Below are 20,634 nucleotides of genomic sequence, written 5' to 3'. Positions count from 1 at the left end.
ATTAATTTGTTCAGAGAAATACTTCCATTTCCGCCATATCCTTACAGATTATTGTTGATTCACAAGGACACACTCTATGAATTGGTTTTTTGATAACCAAATAGTTGTTTTCAGTCGCTGGGCGAAAATAATCGGACCAAAAACCCAAAATCCTTGAGAGCTCAGAAGCTATTGAGTTAATTTGGGTGTCCTTTAACCGCCTTGTATCCATAATTAGTATGAGTAGTTTGACATATGACTTGCAAGGATACGCGAGAATACTGACGAAATATTACCATTTTTGTATACACAGAAAAGTCGTTTTTCCTGTAAAAGGACTATTTTTATGTGAAAGGTCATCCGGATAGTCCTTAAGATAACTAAGTTATGGATTACATTCTGATTTTGTGCGGTTTTGTCTGACCTACCTCATCGTGTAATATTTGGCCATATGTGACTTTTATAGATCCTTAAGGCTAAAAACACATGTCCTGTGTACAAAAATAGTTCATGATGCGTTAGAACCCCAATCCAAATATTGTGAAAAATTACATTTCGTTCAAGTGTATGTTTAAATATATATTCTCGGTCTTTAATGTTTACAATCTTTATGACACTTATATGTAAATAAAATACATCAATCAAACATTCACTTGCTCATTCCATTTATTGTCCACACATTATATTTGTAACAATTGAAGCTCATTTGTGTTTTCAGCCAGTGTTTGTGGCATATTTAAAAATTTTTTGAATACCTATTCATTTTTACTCTACACAATTAATCATTGAGTATATCAGATGTTGAACAATCATCGTTTAAGGTAGTTAAAAATTCATGTAACATCATGTTTGCACTAAATATCATTTATGAGCTTTACAATTGTCTAAGAGTTAACGAGGAATTTGCAGCATTTTGGTTTCAATATTTTGTGCAATTGCATATCGTTCTTGGTTTTAATATCAATTTTTTAATGTTCATATGTATAATAAATTCATTAAAACTAACACTAACGAATCATCAAATTAAATTTTACAAACTAGAAACGATCCAAGGGATTAGGAATCAATCGATATTGGTATTTTGGGGTGACAAGATAAAGGGGTCTAGGGTTCAGTTTCACAGCTAGTCACAGAGCTGCGTTTTTGAGGCGCCCTCTGCTTTGTTGTTTAAACTATATTCACTTATCCTAATTAGAATTCTACGAGCCTACACTACGAATACAACACATCAGATCGGGGGGCCGACAAGAAAAAATAAACTCATTTGGCCTGGCACAATATAATAATTTTCAGCACATGGAATCGATGGGCAGCTGATCCTGTTTAATGCTCAATCTTCGAGGATTCGATTTTGGGCGAGAGCTGCCATTGCCACCGGTACTGGTAACGGTATTGCTGCTCCCGCTGCCAGAGCCAACGTTGAGGGTGCTGTTGCTGTAGTTGCTGCTATTTATGGAATTACCGGAGTTGGTTCTCTCATTAATACTTGTTAGGTTGGGTATGCTGGGCGCCGTTGTCGTTATAGCGATATTATGACCGCCCATCGTGAACAGTGCACCTGGCTTGCCATGATTGTGGCTGCTGTGTCCGCTGCTATGATTATTGTTATTGTGATTGTGGTTATTGTTATTGTTCAGCGGCTCCAGCTCAGGGGCCAGCACACCGTTCGGTATGGAATGCGAGCGTATTTGCAGACGGCCCGAGTCCAGCGACTCATCGCTCGCCGGATCCAAGTGGTCCACAGAAGCCGCCGATGTTATGCGCTGCAACATGCTGGCCGCCGAAAGCGTACGATCCGCAAACGGAACTGTCCACCACAGAATAAAAATATATTAATTTTTGGAGAATTTAGGTTGGCATTTATTGTCTTACCTATGCCGCTTTTGGCACTCCTCGTGCACTCGGACTTGAGCTCGTCGAGCTGTTTGGCGCTGCAGAGCGGCGTATCGACGTCGTACGTATTGTTGAACAGGGTGTAGTCCACCTCGTACTCGCCCGTCTCCTTGCGAAAGGACACCACGTTGACGAACCGATGGCCCCACAGTATCTCCGATGGCAAATAGCTGCTTCTCGCCTGCGTCGTCATCCCAGTGGACTCGATGACACCCTCTAGTAATGCATAACAATGGGGCATATTAGTCGGGGATCATCAGTAAGAAGTGTTTAGCAGCTACTCACCCAGCATGACAACGACTTCGAAGCGCTCCTTGAGCATGTCGGAGGCGGAGAGCATGAAGAGCGGACTATTCCTATCGATTTTGTGCACTATTGTGGTTGGCCAGATGAACATGAGACGATCCTCGCCACCATCGGCGCCCACGTGCAGCTCCTGCTGATAGAAGGGCAGCACCTCACCCTCCTTGGTCACCTTCTTCCTGATGACCTGGGCCCGCACATGCGCCTCAATGATGTGCGACTTGCGCATATCTCCCACACGGAACATCAGACAAGGGGTTCCATCCCGATGGCAGATCACCGCATTTCTCGAGAAGAGCAGCGTTTGGGCGCGCTTCTTTGGCCGAGAGAGCTTGGCAAACACAATGCCCACCATGAAGGCCTGGATGAAGACACCCGTGATGCACTGTATGCACATGGTGAATATCGCCTCGGGGCATTCGTCAGTCACATAACGATTGCCATAGCCAATCGTTGTCTGCGTCTCCACCGAGTAGAGGAACGCGGACATAATGCCCTTCACCTCCGTCACACAGACCGTGTGGGTCATATTCACAATCAGTTCGGGCTGTGTATCCTGCAGATTGAAGTACTCCAGATCGTTGTGCGCATACGCAATCGTCCACCAAATAAACCCAAAGAACGCCCACGAGATGACGAAGCTGGCGGCGAACACTAGCAGCGTCCAGCGCCACTGTGCGTCCACAAGTGTGGTGAAGATGTCCTGAAATAGCACCTTGTTAGTACGTGTTAGGCTAGACAAATTAGTTGGCTCTCAAAACAGTTCGGGTTCATAAAATACATCGCTAAAGATACATTTCAAGCAACATGCAAATTAGAGCCAAGCGGATGAAGGATAAAGATAATCTGATGAATCCCATTATGCTGTAGATATTCAAGGTAAACTACACTTTTTCGGCTCAAGCTTCAATATTTATTGAATAAAAAGACTTTTGGCAAAGAGTTCATTTTTTAAACTTGAAACTTCTGAGTTCTTTAGCTGGAATTGCTCGATTAGTAACGAGCTGCGCGCCCCTTTTGAGGGGGCATTTGGCTAAATGGAGCGCGGCATATCTAAAATTAAATGTTGCACGCCTTGCATAAGCGGCACATGTTTGCCGCATTTGCAGAGATGTCTCTCGTTTGATATATATACATATATAGCTGCTTACCTGCAGATAGCGACGACGCCTCTTTGCCACGTTGCCTTGCACCACGTTGCACTCGCCATGCTTGAAGACGACACGTTTCCGCACACGACGCGAGCTGAACCGCGTCTGCCGATACCTACTCGAAGAGAGCGAAGCGCGCGTGGAAAAGAGAACCAAATTGAAGAGAGTCAATTATTTTACACAGTTGAGAAACAAACAAAAAAAAAAAAAAACAAAAAGCACTCATAAATAAGAAGAAGTGCTCAGACTTAGATTATTTCTAATTTTAAGTGGACACATCAAGTTCTTCAAACATTTCATTTGTTTACAATTTTGTCTCTTTTCGCAAACATATTCTTATCAATAATAACTGACAACTGATAACTGATAACTGATAACCTACTAACGATATGCACGATATGCACTCATTCTAACATCATCTGCATTTTTACATTGATTTAACTCTATTATTTAATAATCTCTGCTAGCCTTGAAATATACATTTCTTGCTGAAGCGTGTCGTAAATAAAAGCTTGGAAAACCAATTGAAGTAGTCTATAAATATAATTGTTTTCAGTTAAAAACAGATGGCTACATCTAAAGCAGAAATTGCTGCACAAACAGGAAGCTTGGATATCAACATTAATATGTATTTGCAGTTTATTATTAAGCAACAAGAGGCAACAAAAGGGGTCCAAGAGCAAAGTGTTATCTCCATTAAACATTGCAGTATTCAGTCTTCTTCTTCTACTATGTAAATTACCAGTTTAAAGTCTGAATTGAAATGCTGGTGAAGCACAAGACAAACACGAAGCCGACAAGAAATAGCATTAAGAGTCGAAATTTGTCAAATCGAGTCGAACGAACATTAGAAGGAAGAAGCACAGTCCGAAAATTACTTAGGCACTTGTCTGACTAACATCACTTTGTAAAATAATATACAACTGATAATAATAATAATAATAATAAAAAGCAATATTAATTCGGCGTTTTCTGCGCTTTGTCCTGCACTGAGCAACTTAATACAAAATGATAGCTTTTAAGCTCGCACAATCACGGATCAAGAGTCAAAATGGCACTGCGAGGAAGATTTAATTTGCAGGCCGGTTAAAGTCGCGCTCATCAACTTTACTGTAATCACAATGTGTAACTGCAAATTGTCACATTTCTCATATATATTTTAAAGCAACAACAACAACAGCAACAGCTAATATTTGTTGTTGTTGTTATTGTTATTGCAGTTTAATTTTTCTTCGCCATTCCATTGTGTATTCACGCATTATCAGCGTGCCGTGCTCTGTTCCCTTCAGTCTCTTATTCTGCCGACATATGCAAAAGTCCCCACTCAAAGCTCACACTATTTGCACTCACTCTTGAGTTAGAACACAAAGCTTGCTCAAATCACAGAGAGCACACGCTCAAGAGAGGCGCTCTCAAAAGCGAAGCCGAAATTCAGCCGATCAGTGGTACTATCTCTTTCATGCTTTCACTTTCGTTGAGTAGAAGAATAAAGCTCAAGCTACTTAACACTAAATCGGTATTATAATTGAGCTCTTATAATTTATAGGAACCTGCCTAAGCAACTTCTATTTCCCGATTGCTTGTTTGAGTACGATGCAAAAAAGAATTCGGAGATATTCCCATAAAATTTGCTAAATAAACCGGTTGCTAAAGAAACGTTTCTTCGTATTCTGCCAATTGCAGCTTCATTCTACTTATCGCAACGATAAATTGTCTGACTAAACTGACAGAGCGGCCCCGTAGATCATTATGCGGTTGTCAACTGGGAATCGAACAAGTTCACTGAAATGCCACAGAGACATTGAGAAAGTTTATGAGGAATGTATTCAATGTATATGTTGAATGAAAGAAATGCTAGATAACAAAGAACTAAGTTAACAATGATTGAGAATAAAAATGTGTATTGTACAAACTCATCGTTGCTTCAGTCAGTCAGTCAGTCAGATAAGTAAAGTTTGCTAACAGCTAGCAATTAAAAGTTTTTTGGCGGCCAGATAAAAAACAATAGCACAAAAGAGAAAAATAATACAATGAATTATAAAACTGACCTTGGACAGTGTGCGTAAGTTGCGGCTAATCGGTAAAATGCACTCTTCAAAAGTTATTGACCGATAGCCAAAAAATTATAAATTACACTGCAGTAAAAAGTATTCTGGCCACAAAATGTTGACCGAGGTCGTGATTTTCGATCGAGACGAACACACAAAATCAGACGATTGACGTCATTTTCAGCCATTGGCCAAAATGATTTTCACTTTAACACGAGAAGAGCACCCATATTGAGTTTAATATATATATATTTATGTATATATATAAGCCTCCAATATATATATATATTAAAGGGATGCTTATTATATAAATAGTGCAGCCAACTCAATGGAAAGTGCAGTCACAACAATAGTTGATATATTTTATAAATAAAGTGTTCACTGGTTATTTGGTACACTCGATATAGAAGAAAATCTCAACTGCATTTCTGCCTAAGATACAAGTCTTTTATTCGAGAGATTGCTTTTCATTTTATGACTGTAATTAATTTTACTATTAATATAGAATATACATATAATATTATAGAGAAATATTCATTTTCCCAAGCGACTGCACTGTTTAAAGCTGTGCCAAAAATTCAAATGGCAAATGTCGTCAAAAAAGATATTTAATAAAATGCATTAATATGCAACGAATAACTATGAATATCTTTATAATATATGAGTAGAGCTGTCACATGCAAATTTGCTAACCTTTGATCATTATTCAGGTGGACTAAATGTTAATGTTTGTTTAGGTGTTGAAAAGCAGATGTTTTCCAGTGATACGTGGATTCGTATTCATTTATATTTATAGCTGTAGCCAGTAAACAGTTCTGCATGCAAATATTTGTGGCGGCAGTCAATTAAACAACGCGTTAATTAAATGTACATAGCATCGATCCAGACAGATATATAGTGGATATAAACATATATAACTAACTTATTCAATGCTCACATCCTGAACACTTGTTTAAAGAAAATGTATTTTCCATCGATTGGCAATTCTTGGAAATCGATAGGCGATAACAATTACCTCAGCAGCTCCTCGCGCCAGGACTGTTCACTGGAATGCGTTGCTCGATAAACGATCATCGATAAACGACTGAAACTTCGTCGTAGATCCGACATCTTAAACCAATTGTTTTTTATACGTGAATCACTGTGAACCACTTCAGTCACACTTTCTGTACAATTAAGGAATACTCGTCGAGTGCAAATACTGTTTTAGTTATTTGTTGTTATTGAGATGTTGTTATTATTGTGGCTTTTCTTTACACTTTCAACTCAACTGAAATGTATTTGTTGTATCTTGTTCTAGTTTGTCATTGTGATAAAAATAAAACAGAGACAATGCTTCTGCAACAGGCGACAGCGAGCCGAGTAGCCCCAGCCCAAGAGCTCATTTAACTCATTACTGATCATTTTTGCTGCAACACACACACTTTTTATCACACTATTAACTATGATCAGGGCTCGACACAGCTGTGTGATCAGCTTGGCAAAGCTTCAATCTTCAATCAATAGGGCTATTTCTGTGTTGTGTTTATTCGAATGTGAACCGAGCGATCGAGCAACATTTTACCAACTGCCTGGCGGCAGAAAGGCAGGCAAATTGCAAAGCAAATACAAATTTAATCTATGTGGGTACTACGACCAGCACTCCCACCCCCAGGCCCACATACATATAAATATATATGTATATATATCCACATCAGATATCTCTCTCTGACACACACTCATTCACTCACTCACGCAGGCAAATAAGAAGCATTCAATTCTCAGTATACAACAGAAAACAGTTCGTCGTTGTTGCCACCTAATTACACATAAGACATGTCTGTTTGTCGATCGGCCTATTAGACGAGTCTATATCTAATTTGCAGTTATCAGCAATGAGTTGGCCAGCCATAAAAGAGTGTGCTGATATCGGTGATATCTTTTTTATTCATGCATTTCTAATAGTCAAATCATTACTTCATACTTCATATAAACTAGAAACGCGTTTTGCTAATTGTGTTAAAGAGTTCGAATCGTGGAAATAACTTCGGCAAAAGAATTTAAAAATTATTTATTTATAAGGCTACAAATATTTTTTAATTAACATGCTGTGAAAGTAAATAACTAATATAAAATATACATGATTTGCAAGAGTCAAAAATGTTATTAGAAATTATGAGTTATTATTATTTAACTCTTATTTAGTTTCTTTTTTTTTTAAATTTATTGAAAATTTATATATAATTATGCTTAGCTGATATAGTAAACTTATCTCCAGAAGTGAGGGTCTGTATAAAGGTATACATGAATACATATATGCTATATAGTTGTCACCTCTCTCTCAAATGAACTGGCCGTGAACTTTTCCCACGTCGATCCCCATTTAAAAACGTAAATTTACATAATAATCATAATGAAAACATATGTATATAAATATTTTGCCATATGCGTATATATATATATATAGAAATGTGCAAATGTTTTGGTATGCTTTTGTCAAGTCTACTTTGAAACGCAGAAAAATTGCCATACCCGCCAAAGGTCCATGCATATAGAATATATATATGGATGTGCATATATGTATATATGTATAAATATTTTGATATCATGTATTCCGCTTTACACTCGAACCGGTTTATGCCGGTCGCCATCTATGAGATTTTTGGTCTTAGATCGATTCAAAATAACTCAGTTGGCCGCACTCATAAAAGAGGCCAGCTCTTTGTGTCCTGATCGATCTGTTATATGCTATTTTATTTTTTAAATATTTTTATATCTGAAGGGCTGAAGTTGAATAAACTTGTGTGTGAGAATGTTTTCACAATCTTTTGGGCTCACAGTGATTATTAACCATTAATATAATGCATATTCACACGCATAGAAAAAATATATTTAAATCAAATCCAATCGAAAATCCTGAACCCCTGCTATGTATAATTTTGTGTTGTGAAAGCAGCGTCTTTTTCCGAGTTGTTAGTTTTATTAAATTAGACCTCTATAAAATAAAGTAATCATTCAAAGGCGCCGCTGACCTGCTTTGGACCCTGTCCGAAGTTAAGTGTTCTTCCCCAATCGACTGGCACTCTTAATGTGAATATCTAATCAAATGAACTATGAAACGTATCCCGGTATTAGAAAAGACTCAACAGTCATAATACAATTACTAATTTTACAACGAAATTACTCAAGTTCAAAGACAAAAAGTCTTAACTTTTAGCATCTAATCAGTGACGTCGAGGAAGTGACGCATCTGGCGGAATATTTAGTAGCCAAGCGTTGATTACAATGTGAGCCATATCAAAACAAAAAAAAACTATGATTAGGTCTAAAATGTGACCAACTTGTTGACAACACAACACATGTTGTTAGTTGGCCAAGCAGTTGCCGCATGCTAACTCATTTTTTATGAACTCTTGGAACTGCTTAAGCTCCACATAGATATATGAGACATGGCCTTGTGATGTCTGCAATAATCAGCATGCGAATGAGCAACAGTTCAAAGAACTCTCGTTAAATTTTGCTTCTAGTTTTGTGAGAACAGTCAGCTGAACTGGTTTACATTTTATTTATAACACTGTGTCAGAATGTGCTGAAAAAATCCACACTAAAACTAAGTAATGATCGGCACGTGATCAACATGATTTAGAATATTTATATATAATTTACATTTTTAAACAGTTTAAATTTCTTGATCATTTAACATATTAGTATATGTGGCTTATATATAATATTTAATATTTGTCTTTGATTCAGTAAAATATTTTACTAGAATCACTAAGCACTAAACAATTAATGCTAGAATGCAATTATGATTATAAACTTCTAACTAAGCTTGAGCTTAATGCCCTTTCAATAATTTTCATAATTAAGTCGAATATTTGACTATAAATTAATTAAGATTATAACTTTCTTATAACTGTGGAATTCCTAAAGATAGGCGCATTAATTTTTATTGATAATTAACAGAAATATATATATACATATAGTCAAATAAATGGGCCATTTAATTTCCTGCTGCCGTTAATAATATTTTCTTTAATCAAGTTTTTGCTTTAATGCTGATTTTTTGGTCACGCCAAAAACATGCGAGCCAAAAAGTGAAAACAAATACCTTATGAATCTAGCATATAATTAGCCAAGTTATTTGCCAGTCGATTAACGGCTTCGACATCGATATCCAATTTGAACTTGTCTCCGGTTATTTTCCACATACACACATAAACACACAGTGTGAACTGGAAAATGGCCAAAAGAGACGACTCAATTGCTAAATACGGTTCAAAACATAACGGACTGAAAACAAGTCAAGGTGTATGGGATAAGTCTGTGTGTACAAATGGAATTAACAATGTTAAAACTTTCCTCATGAACGCGAAACGCGAATAACTCGATTAACAAAAGAGGACTTGAACAAATAAGCAAAGTATGTCTCTGTATTTATTGTATCTCCAGCTGTATCTGTATCTATATCTGTATCTGTATCTATATCTGTATCTGTATCTATATCTATATCTATATCTGTATCTGTATCTGCAACTGTGGAATATGACATGCCCAATAAGCGTGTCGCTCGAGCGGCATTTTTAAAGAGTCGCAGTTAATACAAATATGAACGGAGTCTGGGTTCACATGGAAAGCTTCACTTGCGAGGTGCTAATAAATCCGCTGTAGATGTATATTTGATGGGGAGACCTGTTTGGAGGAGGGGTGTGGAAGGGGAGGAGGATGCTTATCAACAGCAATGATTTGGTCATGACCGGCTTTTTTTCTTCTTTTACTTGCGTTTATCTGTTTCACAAAGATGTCGCAGTCTCGCGGATGATTGTAAATAAAACTGAAATAAGCCGGGCAAATAGCAGCGAGTGTGAGGTGAGTATGAATAAGTGTGCTCAGTTGTTGGGGCATGTGACAGGGCCTCGGCTCGTCAGCTGGTTGAAACACTAAAGACAGCATCTACTGCTGCTGCTGCCACTAAAACGATCATCAGCATGCGCCGCTTGTTAAGCTAATGACTACACGCTTTCTAAATCAACAAAAAAAAAAGCGAGTAAATTAAAACACAATAAAAGTGGTACAGTCTGCACAAAAGTTCAAACAACTTGTAACACTCGCAATGGAAAAATCACAGCAACAACAACAGCAGCAGTAATAATAGTTTATAATGGATTTGCAATTTACATGCAAGTGCAACATGTGGAAAATTGCAATGTTTAAAATAAATAACTGTAAGTTGAAAGTATTCACAATCAGAAAAATGCAGTCCATTGTTGTTGCATGCGAAATAGCGGCGACTTTTAAAGACACATAAAACAGGTACAGTCAACTCAAAAGCTTGATTTATCAGTTTGTCATTCGTTGCCTCTCAAATGGCTCTTTTTTTTTGCATTAAACAGGTGACAATAATTTACAGACTTGTCTGACAATTTATTTGCCTTTATATATATATGTATAAGTATATAGCAAAGAGCCGAGTGCTGCATTAATTTTAATTAATTTTTCATGAGGTAAATAAATAACACTTGCGAAAGAAAATAACCAACTACAGCTAAATTATCAGCTTTGCTATGCAAATATTATCTATTTGTTTAGTCATTAATACAAATGCTGACAGCAATTTTATATAGCCATGGATTTAGATATGAAAAGTTGAGTAAACATAAAAGTGTGCAGCTGTCCTAGATACTCTTTAAGTCACACAAATTGGTGGCCAAAGTGAGCCGAGTGGCTTTCGTTATCGGCCTCTAATTTATTTATAAAGGTAAATACAGGCATTTAAATTCACACAACCATGTTTGTCAGTCATCCGCACACCACCACCCCCTCCCAACGACCTCAGCGACCAGACTGTTTTACGATCAATGCGTGCGACCGAGCCGAATGTCAAAAACTTCTTGAGGCCATCACACTCTCAGAGTCCGAGAGAGTCAAAGAGCGAGAGCGAATGCGTGTACAAGAGTTGGCGTGGGTGCAAGAACGAGAGCATGCAATGGAGTATAGCATGCTGAGCGGCCGGCGCAGGCAGCAGAAAAAAAAGCAAAAAAGTATGCGCACTCTTCGAAACCAATAACAGCTGCAGCAGTATAAGAGTGATGCTGCCAATGCTGCTGCCGATGAATTTTGTTGCCATGCAATGTTTTTGGCTGTGTGCATTCTCATGACACCAACATAAATATTATAAAACATGAATAGAGGGGTTTTCTTTTGTTTGGTCAGTTGTACTGTAAACTGTACACAACTGGAGACAAGTTCAATGTGAAAGATGGCAACAGGTTATGCTGCTTTACATATCAAACAGAAACAATGCACTTGAAAACCTGTACAACTACTTAAAAATAATTACGGATAAGATAAATGAAATCGTTGAACAGCTGTGTGTGTTTGTGTTGGTAACTTACTCGTACATAGCATCGACAAGATCGCGCTCCCAGGTCATAAGACGCTTCATGTTGCCCAAAGCTAAATGCGTGCAAATTTGAAGAAGCTTTAGAATGTAATGCACACGTGTCCGTTATACAACACTGTTTGTTTGTTTTAGTTTTGTCTTTTTGGTTTTATAGAGGTCGGCGACAAGATGCGGCGTCGCTGACGCGACAGAAACTAAAATGTAACAGACGGCAGCAGCAGCACAAACAAATGCAAAATATGTTTGTATCTGTGTGTGTGTATGTTTGATGACGAGTGACGGCTCCTCCTCGGTCGAGCGATTAGCAAAAAAAAAACACACAGACAAAAAAAATGTTCTCTGGCTCTCCGCTCCTGTTACAACCTTGACGCCGATGCGACAGCTGAGAATCTATTACAATTATAATAATTGATATTTGTGTTTGGAAACAAAAGATTCGAGCACTTTTTTTTGTTTTTTTTTTTATGTTTTGAATAATACTGTTAACTGTTGGATGACGTTATCGCTTGTTGATCTAAATAAGGGCTGTGAGAATTTTCGGAGCGGATATTTTGTTGTTGTTATATTGCTTATCGAGGCTGCTGTTTTATTGCTGTTGGTTTTGCGGCTTTTAAACTTTTCGCTCTTTATCAGAAATGCGTTCTTTTTGTTGTTGGAAAGGCGAATATTGTTTTTATTTTGAAATAAACAAAAACGCGCATTATTATTTTCACAGCGTCTGTTCCGGCCGGCGTCGTGCGGAACTATTTACGGTTTTTCGTTAACGGTAATTTTGTTTGCTTAATACAATTTATTTTTTTAACTGCTGCGTTTTCCGTTTTGTAATTAGTTTAGCGGCGTCTCATTTACAACTGACAACGTTGCATTTCCGATGAGTTAAAATAACTTTACAGCGTCTCTGCCGATCGTGCATCGAACTGAGAGCTCGTGAGCGCATACAACACGTAGAAGAGCAGATGTAAAGAGAGTGAATGAATAGTGTAAAAGAGAGCGCCCAGCAGCAGCAACAGAAGCGTCGCCGTCGTCAACTGACAGCGCAGGTGGAATCACTTTCTGCGAAGACGGTTGAAATGAAACTGAAATGCTCAGTTGACGGCATTGTTGCTTTTTATTTCAAAATCAAGTATATCAAGTAGAAGAGCCGATATCACCAGACGCCGCTGCGCTGCCTTAGCATACTGCTAAACACATGCAAACACTAGAACAGCTACAACAACAACAACAGCAATGTTAAGAAATATGCGTAGACGTCGCAAAAGCCGAATATAAAACCACAATGAAATACAACAGCTGATAACTAATATGTTATTGTTGTTGTTTTTTTTTTTTAATACAGAGCAAAAGTACGATAACAACAATAACAAACAAATGTGGCTACGTCGACGTTGACCCGATTCGACAAATAAAAAAAATTAGCTGAAAATTATCAACTTGGGCAGCAGCTTTCAGAGAAGAATCCAGCCACATTTAAATCAAGGCAATTAACGCACTCACTGCCGCAGTCGCAGTCGCAGTCGACGTTGGCGTTGTCGTTATTTGGGCTTACGTCGCGTACACGTAATATATGTACATGCATGTAAATATGCACAGTAAACAGTGTGCAAAAATGTAAATTTAAAAAAGCTATGCAACTGTTAACGGCCTCTGTTGCAGCAATTAACTTCGTTGCGGTTGCATTTATTGTTATTGTTGCGACAAAACGATTAAGCCACGGCTAACTGACCGCAAGCTTTACCCAACTGTTGAGGGAGGCGTGGTCACTTGGGAGGGTGGCGTAGTTAAACATTGTTGTCAATTGCGATGCTTACATTCGGCTCTGCCTGGAATGCACATATATATATAATTTTCACAGCACGAACGATTTTAAATAAATAAATCAGACATTCTATATAGTATTTATGTAGACAGTGTGCGCAGTTCAAAATTTCTCACGTAGCATTCAAAATATTGCAATTGATATTGTTGGCTTTTTTTTTCTTCAAATTTATAGCTGGCTTTCCGTTGCGTTCTATCTGATACTTTTTAATTTGCAGTTATCAGCGGCAAGCAAAAGAAAAGTAAAAATCAAATGAAACTATAAGTATTAATACTTTACCAATATTTGCACAAATTATACAAGGGTATTGTAATCACATGATATACCCATAACATTCGATGACAATAAAAATCTATATTGATGGTTTAAACTGACGACTTGACATAATCATTTAATGGTACCCTTAACAGCATTAAGTACATGAAAATCAGTCGCAGTTAGAATTTAAAAATCAAATGTATTTCATATATATATGTTATCACAAATGAGTTGAAAGAAAACCAAAAACATAAACACATAAACACAATAGGAAGAATAAATCTCGATAAAAACAAATTCAGTGAATGTATATTTTTGAGCAAATGAATCATTGCTAAGAAATCTAGCTGTAGGGCAATTGTGTTTTTTATCGCATTTGCAGCTTCAGTTTCAAGATAATTCAAATGTCGAAAAAGCTTTTTTTAGAAAAATAATATATTCACAGAAAATCTATTAATCATAAACCACTTGGCTATAATTAATTTGAGCAATTGCAGATAGAGCAATCGAGCGCGGATTTCAAAACAAAATTTAATAGAATATTAATCATACGGCGCGTGTGACAAAAAAAACTCATTGACAAAGAAAGCAATCAAAAAGAGCAGAATTTGTCTGTCTGTCCAAAAATTGATTGGCAATTGGCAAAATAAATATATTTATGCTTATTTTGGGGCACTCATATTTGGCATAACAACTACAAGCTTAAGCATTTACTTGTCTATATTTAGCACTGAGAAATTTGCATTCGCTGTTAGCACCGAGCACATCTCTGAGGTGGTCAACATACAAGACCTAATCAGAAAACGAAGACAAGAAGGAAAAGCGATTGCCGTATTTTGGATACCCTTTCCGAAATCGAACTGGTAGCATCTAGATTTCAATATAGGGTTGATAAAATATGCACCTATATATAAATCGTTTGAGTTTGCTAAGCAAACAAATTGATTATCCTTGAAATCCCAACTATTGATTAATTTAACAGATGTCTCCATTTTTACAACAAAATTTTATTACCCATTATTAGGGTATACAGCATAATGGTTGCCCCGGCAACAGCTGTTGGCAGTTGACAGCCACTTGAGGAAATCCCCTTGGCACTTGGCCAAATAAAGCTGAGGCCAAGGTGTGTGTGTGTGTGTGTGTGTGTGTGTGTGCGTATGTGGCTCGGTGTGGGCCTTTAACATGTTTTTAATTTAATGATACTTATAAGAGCAAACAATTGCAAAAAAATATACAAATTAATAAATTATGCGCATTAAGTGTTGCTAGCTTCTTTTTGCTGTTAGTCTGCTGCTGTTTACAGCGGAAAGTTGACTTACTTATGCAAATTAATGCCAAGGTGCCAAAGAGTTGTTGACTCTCAGTTTATCATGCATAATCAAGTGTAACTGAAAACTGTCTGCAGTCATCAGAAGTTACAATTACGCTAAACTAAAATTATGATAAAAGCAAACAGGCAAAAATAAAAACAAATATGTAAGAATGCTCTAATTTGACTACAGCAAAAGCAATAACAAATAAGTAAGAATGCTCTAGACAAAGAGGGCGCTCGACTAGCAGATGCCTTACCTATCATAAGATATGTATATATATATATATATATAAATGTATAAATATGTGCAGATGCATTGAAAAAATGCTATGTAATTTGGTATATATGAAAAGGCGATTTTCTCAAATGTTTCTGAGCCGATCTTGATGCAATCTTTAAAGATGATTAATATAATGTCAGAGTATATTTATAACCAATAAAAATGTTGATCTTTGTCAATAAAATTGTCAGTTTTTTGCTATAGACAATTGATTTTGATTGATATTCAACTTGATTACGAATATGATCGCTGAGATTAGCGCGTTAATATAAACAGACATGAGTGGATCGGCTCAACTATTCACGCTGATCAAGAATATAGATACTGTATGGTGTCTGAGATGCTTTCTTATGCCTATCACATTCTTTAGCTCAGCATCATCATACCCATTCTACACATTTTCAACTAGTTTTTGGGTATGATAAGCCACATTATTTGCATATGAATGTCAGGGGCGTTCAAGTTGCCGAGCATTCAAAGTGCTCGGTATTCTTTGGTATCATTCGCTAAGCTAAATCCAATTAAAGCTGCACTCAGTCGAATAGAGAAAAAGCTCAGTTACATGCCTAGCGGAAATCATATTTAATTGTCCACCCACCGACGGCCATAAATCAAATATAATTTAATTTTGTCATTCATCCAATCAACTGAAAGTTTTATCTTTTGTCGCGTGTCGCGCTTTCAGCATTGCTGACGCTGACGCAGAAGCTGACGCAGACGCTGACAATGACGCTGACTGACAAAGACAGCTGGAATCAGGGCAGAACCAGAAGACGCTTACATTATCACACATGGCATTCCAGTCTCTAATATATATTTTAATATAGAACGCTAAATAAAAATACGCAAATACTGCCCATATGCAAAGCAGATAAGTTGTCGCTATCAATATCGTAAGCAGGTGTGTACCGCTCTCTCTCTCTCTCACTAGCGCTCTCTTTATTTGCTACCTCTTAGATGCCTAGCAGCCACAAAGTACTAAGAGCTATTGCAGAAGTTTGAGAGCCAACGAATAATTAGAGAAAAGCGTTTGGCACATTTTTGCAGGCACTGTGAACAATGTTGTCGCTGATCTTTGGCAAAAAGCCCTGGCCCCATTTCAGTGTATTCATGTCGGATGCGCAATATTCATTCTCCATATATATATATATATATATATATATATAGTATATATATTAACTCACAACGATATACCCTGTAAATCGTTGAAGTTGCATGCGTCAATTGCGTTATCAAAAAAGTATGCTATATTAAAGCACAACTAAATGCAAAATGACTTTGAACTTTAGACTAACTTTAAAAAAAAGCGATAAAAAAATAAATTAAATAGAATTAACATAAAATCACTTTCTGAAGTCATTAGAAAAAATGTAATTATAGTTTTTATGAGTTGTTAAAGTTGATTGTGATGCGCTTTAGTTATAATCAGGGCTTCAAACCGGAACTGGAAACTTAACTTTACATATGGAAATTTAGAAAATCTACCGGCTCAATGGTTTCAATACAATATTAAGAATGGGCCATATATAATATATCTACCTCAGTTCAGCTCAATTTACAATATTAGTATAGTAATAGAATACCAAAAAAAAAGAAAGAATTTCGGAATCTTTATACTTTACTTATCGAAACTCGTTTCGGTTTGACAAACTGAAGGTATTCATTTCTTTAACTAAACTCATTATTTTTTGGTTTAACAAAATCCCTATGGCGATTTAAGGAACACCTCTGATATATACGAGTTATATATATTTAGATCGAGACTCACCTAGTTAATGGTCCCGGCGACTCGCTGACCGCTTTGATGGATCTCCTGAGTTGCCTATGGCACGAGCCCAGGAATGATTCTTTGCGGGAGAGGAGGGTGCCACTGTTGCTCGATTCGCCGCCGGCACTATTCATGCCCGATCCGTAGGTGGCGCTCCGATTGTACGATTGCTCCATGTTGGTGCTCGTCTCTGTAATTGGATCTGCGCTCGAGCTGACCGCAATCGTTGTAACAGTTTTGGTTGGCGCTTCACCCCTGAGTTGTTCCACATTTAGTGGTTCTGACTCCTTGGAGTCCTTCGTGATGATGTTCGCTTTAGCAATCACAGCCTTCTTGCTTTTGTCCTCACTGATGAGCAGTTTGGACCAGGCACTTTCGCCACCCACTGCTTCGGAGTTATCCATTATCATTCTTTTTGGCATTATTATACTATAATTCTGGATTCCTCCGCTGGGCTTACTTTGGTGCTACTTGTTGTTTTTCTTGTTGTTGTTGTTATTGTTGGTTGGGCATTCGTTATAATGGAAAATTATGGGAAGCACTTTTCGCCGTTAGTTTTGGGACAGTGGACCCAATCATCGAGACGATTTTGGTTGGAGTACTGCAAGCCAAAATGAAACCAGTTGAGGATTTGTGTTTATTCATTTGCATTTCCCATAAAAAAGTAAAGTTTGTTTTTAACAACAAGTCTTAACTTGTTCGTTATAATTTATTTATTGTATTGCTTCATTAATTTGCTAATTTCTCAATCGAAATTTGAGCTTGTTTATTTTATGAGCTGATTTTAAATTATGAATAGAATTATTTATAGACTGAATGTGCTTTTCTCAAAATTGGTAAACATATTTAAGAAATGAAATTATAATTTATGCTCAGCTTTCATATTTGTTCATTGGTAAACACTGAATATAAATATATATAACTATGTTTTTTTATTTTGGCTAAAATCAAGCTGTTCACAGCTGTTGTTCGTATAAATAAATAGCAAACGCCGCTCTATTAATTATTAATTTTGGCTGTTTTTCACACACATATTTGCTGACCAAGTTTTCACAATATTTATTTTTTGATGTCGTGGACTTTTGTTTGTTTATAAATAATGCTCGTAAAATACATTTAATTTCCAAAAAATAGAATTTTTATTTTATGTGGAATTTGTTCATAAATTCATATATACTATAAACCTAATGTATGCATATATATACATTATTTATTTATTTATTTTTGTTTTTTGGATTGCAGACGCAAATATATAAAAACGAGATTTCACTTTGCAAACAATTTAAGTGCTCAATTATGCTGGCGTTAATTAAATAATTTGTGTAATTTTATGTTATTATAATTATAATTTGTATTTTTAGTACTTGTTTAAAGATAACCGTTAATCGCGAAGCGCGCGACAAATCGCGACACGATTCCAAAATGCGCGATGGAAGCGAACGAAATAAAATTGACTTACTAGGAGCGCAACGAGATGAAGACTGCTCTGCTCGTGTTTGTTTTAAATGCCGATGTGGATGTCGATAGCGCTATAGCTGGCTGTGAATGCGAATAAGGCCGACACACACTGGACTGCTGAGCACACGCACGCGCTTTGGCCACACTGTGAATCGGAGTGTGAGTGCGAGTGTGGTGAACTCAAAGGGTAAACTGAAGGGGGGAACACGTGTTGTTTTTTTTTTTGGGGTTTGCTTTTTGCTCCGCAACGTATGAGCAGCGTTTGCAAATTAACTTGGTGCTCGAGTGCTCGTTGCCACTTTTATTATCCAAATGTGAGCAGCTGTCAGGCAGTAGCAGCAGCAGCCGCAGCAGCAGCAGCAGCGACAGTAACCGCGACGAACAATTGCGACGCGACGCAACGCGACCGGTAACGGTAACGTCATCTATCACACACTTTTATCGAGTTGGCAACCGAGGCGTCTGCGTCGGCGTTGCGTCGGTGTTCGACATCGGCGTAGTCGGTTTTGTCTCGGCTTTGGCTTCGGCATTTTACAGTTGCTGTTGTTCGTTTTGTGCTTTTGGTTTTTGTTTTTGTTTTTTGCTCGCGAACGCTAAGAATAGGAAATCTGTCACAATGCCGCCAACGATGCTGAGCAACTGGCAGTCAAAGGCATCAATAGCCCCCAATATATATAGTTCATCAATAGTAATGCTGAGATTTTAGAGACCATCGAAAAGCTCACAATGAGAATCGATCGCAACTGCAAAAGCTCCTCTTGCAGTTGCAACTCCTTTATGCCGTCCACAAAGTAGGCAATGAATATTTCTATGGCAACTCGAAGCTCTTCATTTGTGCAGTGCGCAACAGACATGACACAAAAATTACACTAGCTAATCAATCAAAATCGCAACGCCATAAATTGATCAATGTGCAAACACCGCCTACGATATAAGACTCAATAATAATTATTTATTGCTGTCGCGCTGTAAGATGATAAAACTTGAGACAGGTGATGAAACCGTCCGAACGGCAAGTTAAACAGATTGACAGAGATGGTCACATCACAAAAAGTACTCATAAATTTGTCACGTTGCTAAGCGTTGTCTAAATTTAACTCACTTCCCTTGTGAGTGAAATTCACATTACACGTTTTTTCCCCCTATTTAATTTGCACGCTATTTGGTTTGTTCACCCGACGCCAAAGAGGGGTATAATAACTATAATAACTTACTCGCCAAATTAACCGGTTTGAGCCTAAATAGAAAAAGTATGTGTAAATGATAGATTTACATATGTGAGCCAGTTAAGTACCTATGGCTTTAAGATGCCATCTATTGTTTTGCATTCAATATTCTGGCCTCTGACACTTTCCATACTCATTGTCAATCGACTATCGCAAAACATTTTGTTTGTAGTACAAACAAGTTGAATGTTAGCAAATTTGCTGGGTATATGGAGATGTGGAACAATCGATCTCAGTCATTGCACTGCGCCTAAGTAATTGTTTCCTCGGAACATATTTGAATGCAAACACAATTAGTGCAATGTGCAAGGTGTCACATGTTCCGTAAACAACATGACAAAAGAGTAAAATACGACAACAATAGTAACAACTTTATGCCTGTGATTCATTTCACATTTACATTTACAAACGAATCATAAATCAAAAGAATAAAAAAAGCGATTACATTATTACATTAATTTGCATACATTGCATACAAATTCACCCGCACATTTCCAATTACATTCATATTGGATTCATTTCTTAGAACATGTTTTTAAAATATCAATCAGGTCGCTGCATCAATGAAAATGCATGTAAATTGAACACTGAGCATTCTCATAACCATTTTAATGAGAAAAATACGTATAGCTTTTTGATGACTCTGTTTAACTGACCACAAATCGGCTGTAATGATTTCATTAATTTTGCATTTTGATAGATTATACCAGAATATTGATATATGTTTGAGTATAATAGAATTATTGTTACAATCGAATTC

At 37.1% G+C, this 20,634-nt stretch overlaps 1 protein-coding gene across 8 annotated transcripts; it reads right to left on the bottom strand.

Annotated features, from left to right (window-relative positions):
- Positions 1–545: 545 nt before the first annotated feature.
- Positions 546–19,225, bottom strand: LOC6567668 (G protein-activated inward rectifier potassium channel 3). 8 transcript variants are annotated; one of them, XM_032739785.2, is made up of 6 exons: positions 18,650–19,225; positions 17,191–17,791; positions 3,327–3,441; positions 2,158–2,890; positions 1,852–2,088; positions 546–1,786 (listed from the first exon to the last, which is right to left on the bottom strand). In XM_032739785.2, the coding sequence occupies exons 2-6, from the start codon at positions 17,610–17,612 to the stop codon at positions 1,269–1,271; spliced, it is 2,025 nt and encodes a 674-aa protein (XP_032595676.1). In that variant the 5' UTR covers positions 17,613–17,791; positions 18,650–19,225; the 3' UTR covers positions 546–1,268. The 8 variants fall into 8 exon arrangements, with proteins under 8 accessions (XP_032595676.1, XP_032595677.1, XP_032595681.1 ...); XM_032739786.2 differs by having other exon boundaries at positions 2,158–2,878; positions 18,650–19,224; XM_032739790.2 differs by lacking the exons at positions 17,191–17,791; positions 18,650–19,225 and adding an exon at positions 11,749–12,833.
- Between the last annotated feature and the right edge of the window lie 1,409 nt (positions 19,226–20,634).

This window comes from Drosophila grimshawi, unplaced genomic scaffold (assembly GCF_018153295.1).
Source record: "Drosophila grimshawi isolate 15287-2541.00 unplaced genomic scaffold, ASM1815329v1 contig_311, whole genome shotgun sequence".
Classification (NCBI taxonomy): domain Eukaryota; kingdom Metazoa; phylum Arthropoda; class Insecta; order Diptera; family Drosophilidae; genus Drosophila; species Drosophila grimshawi.
Note: the sequence above shows the minus strand (reverse complement) of the source record. Positions and strands in the feature narration are given on the sequence as shown.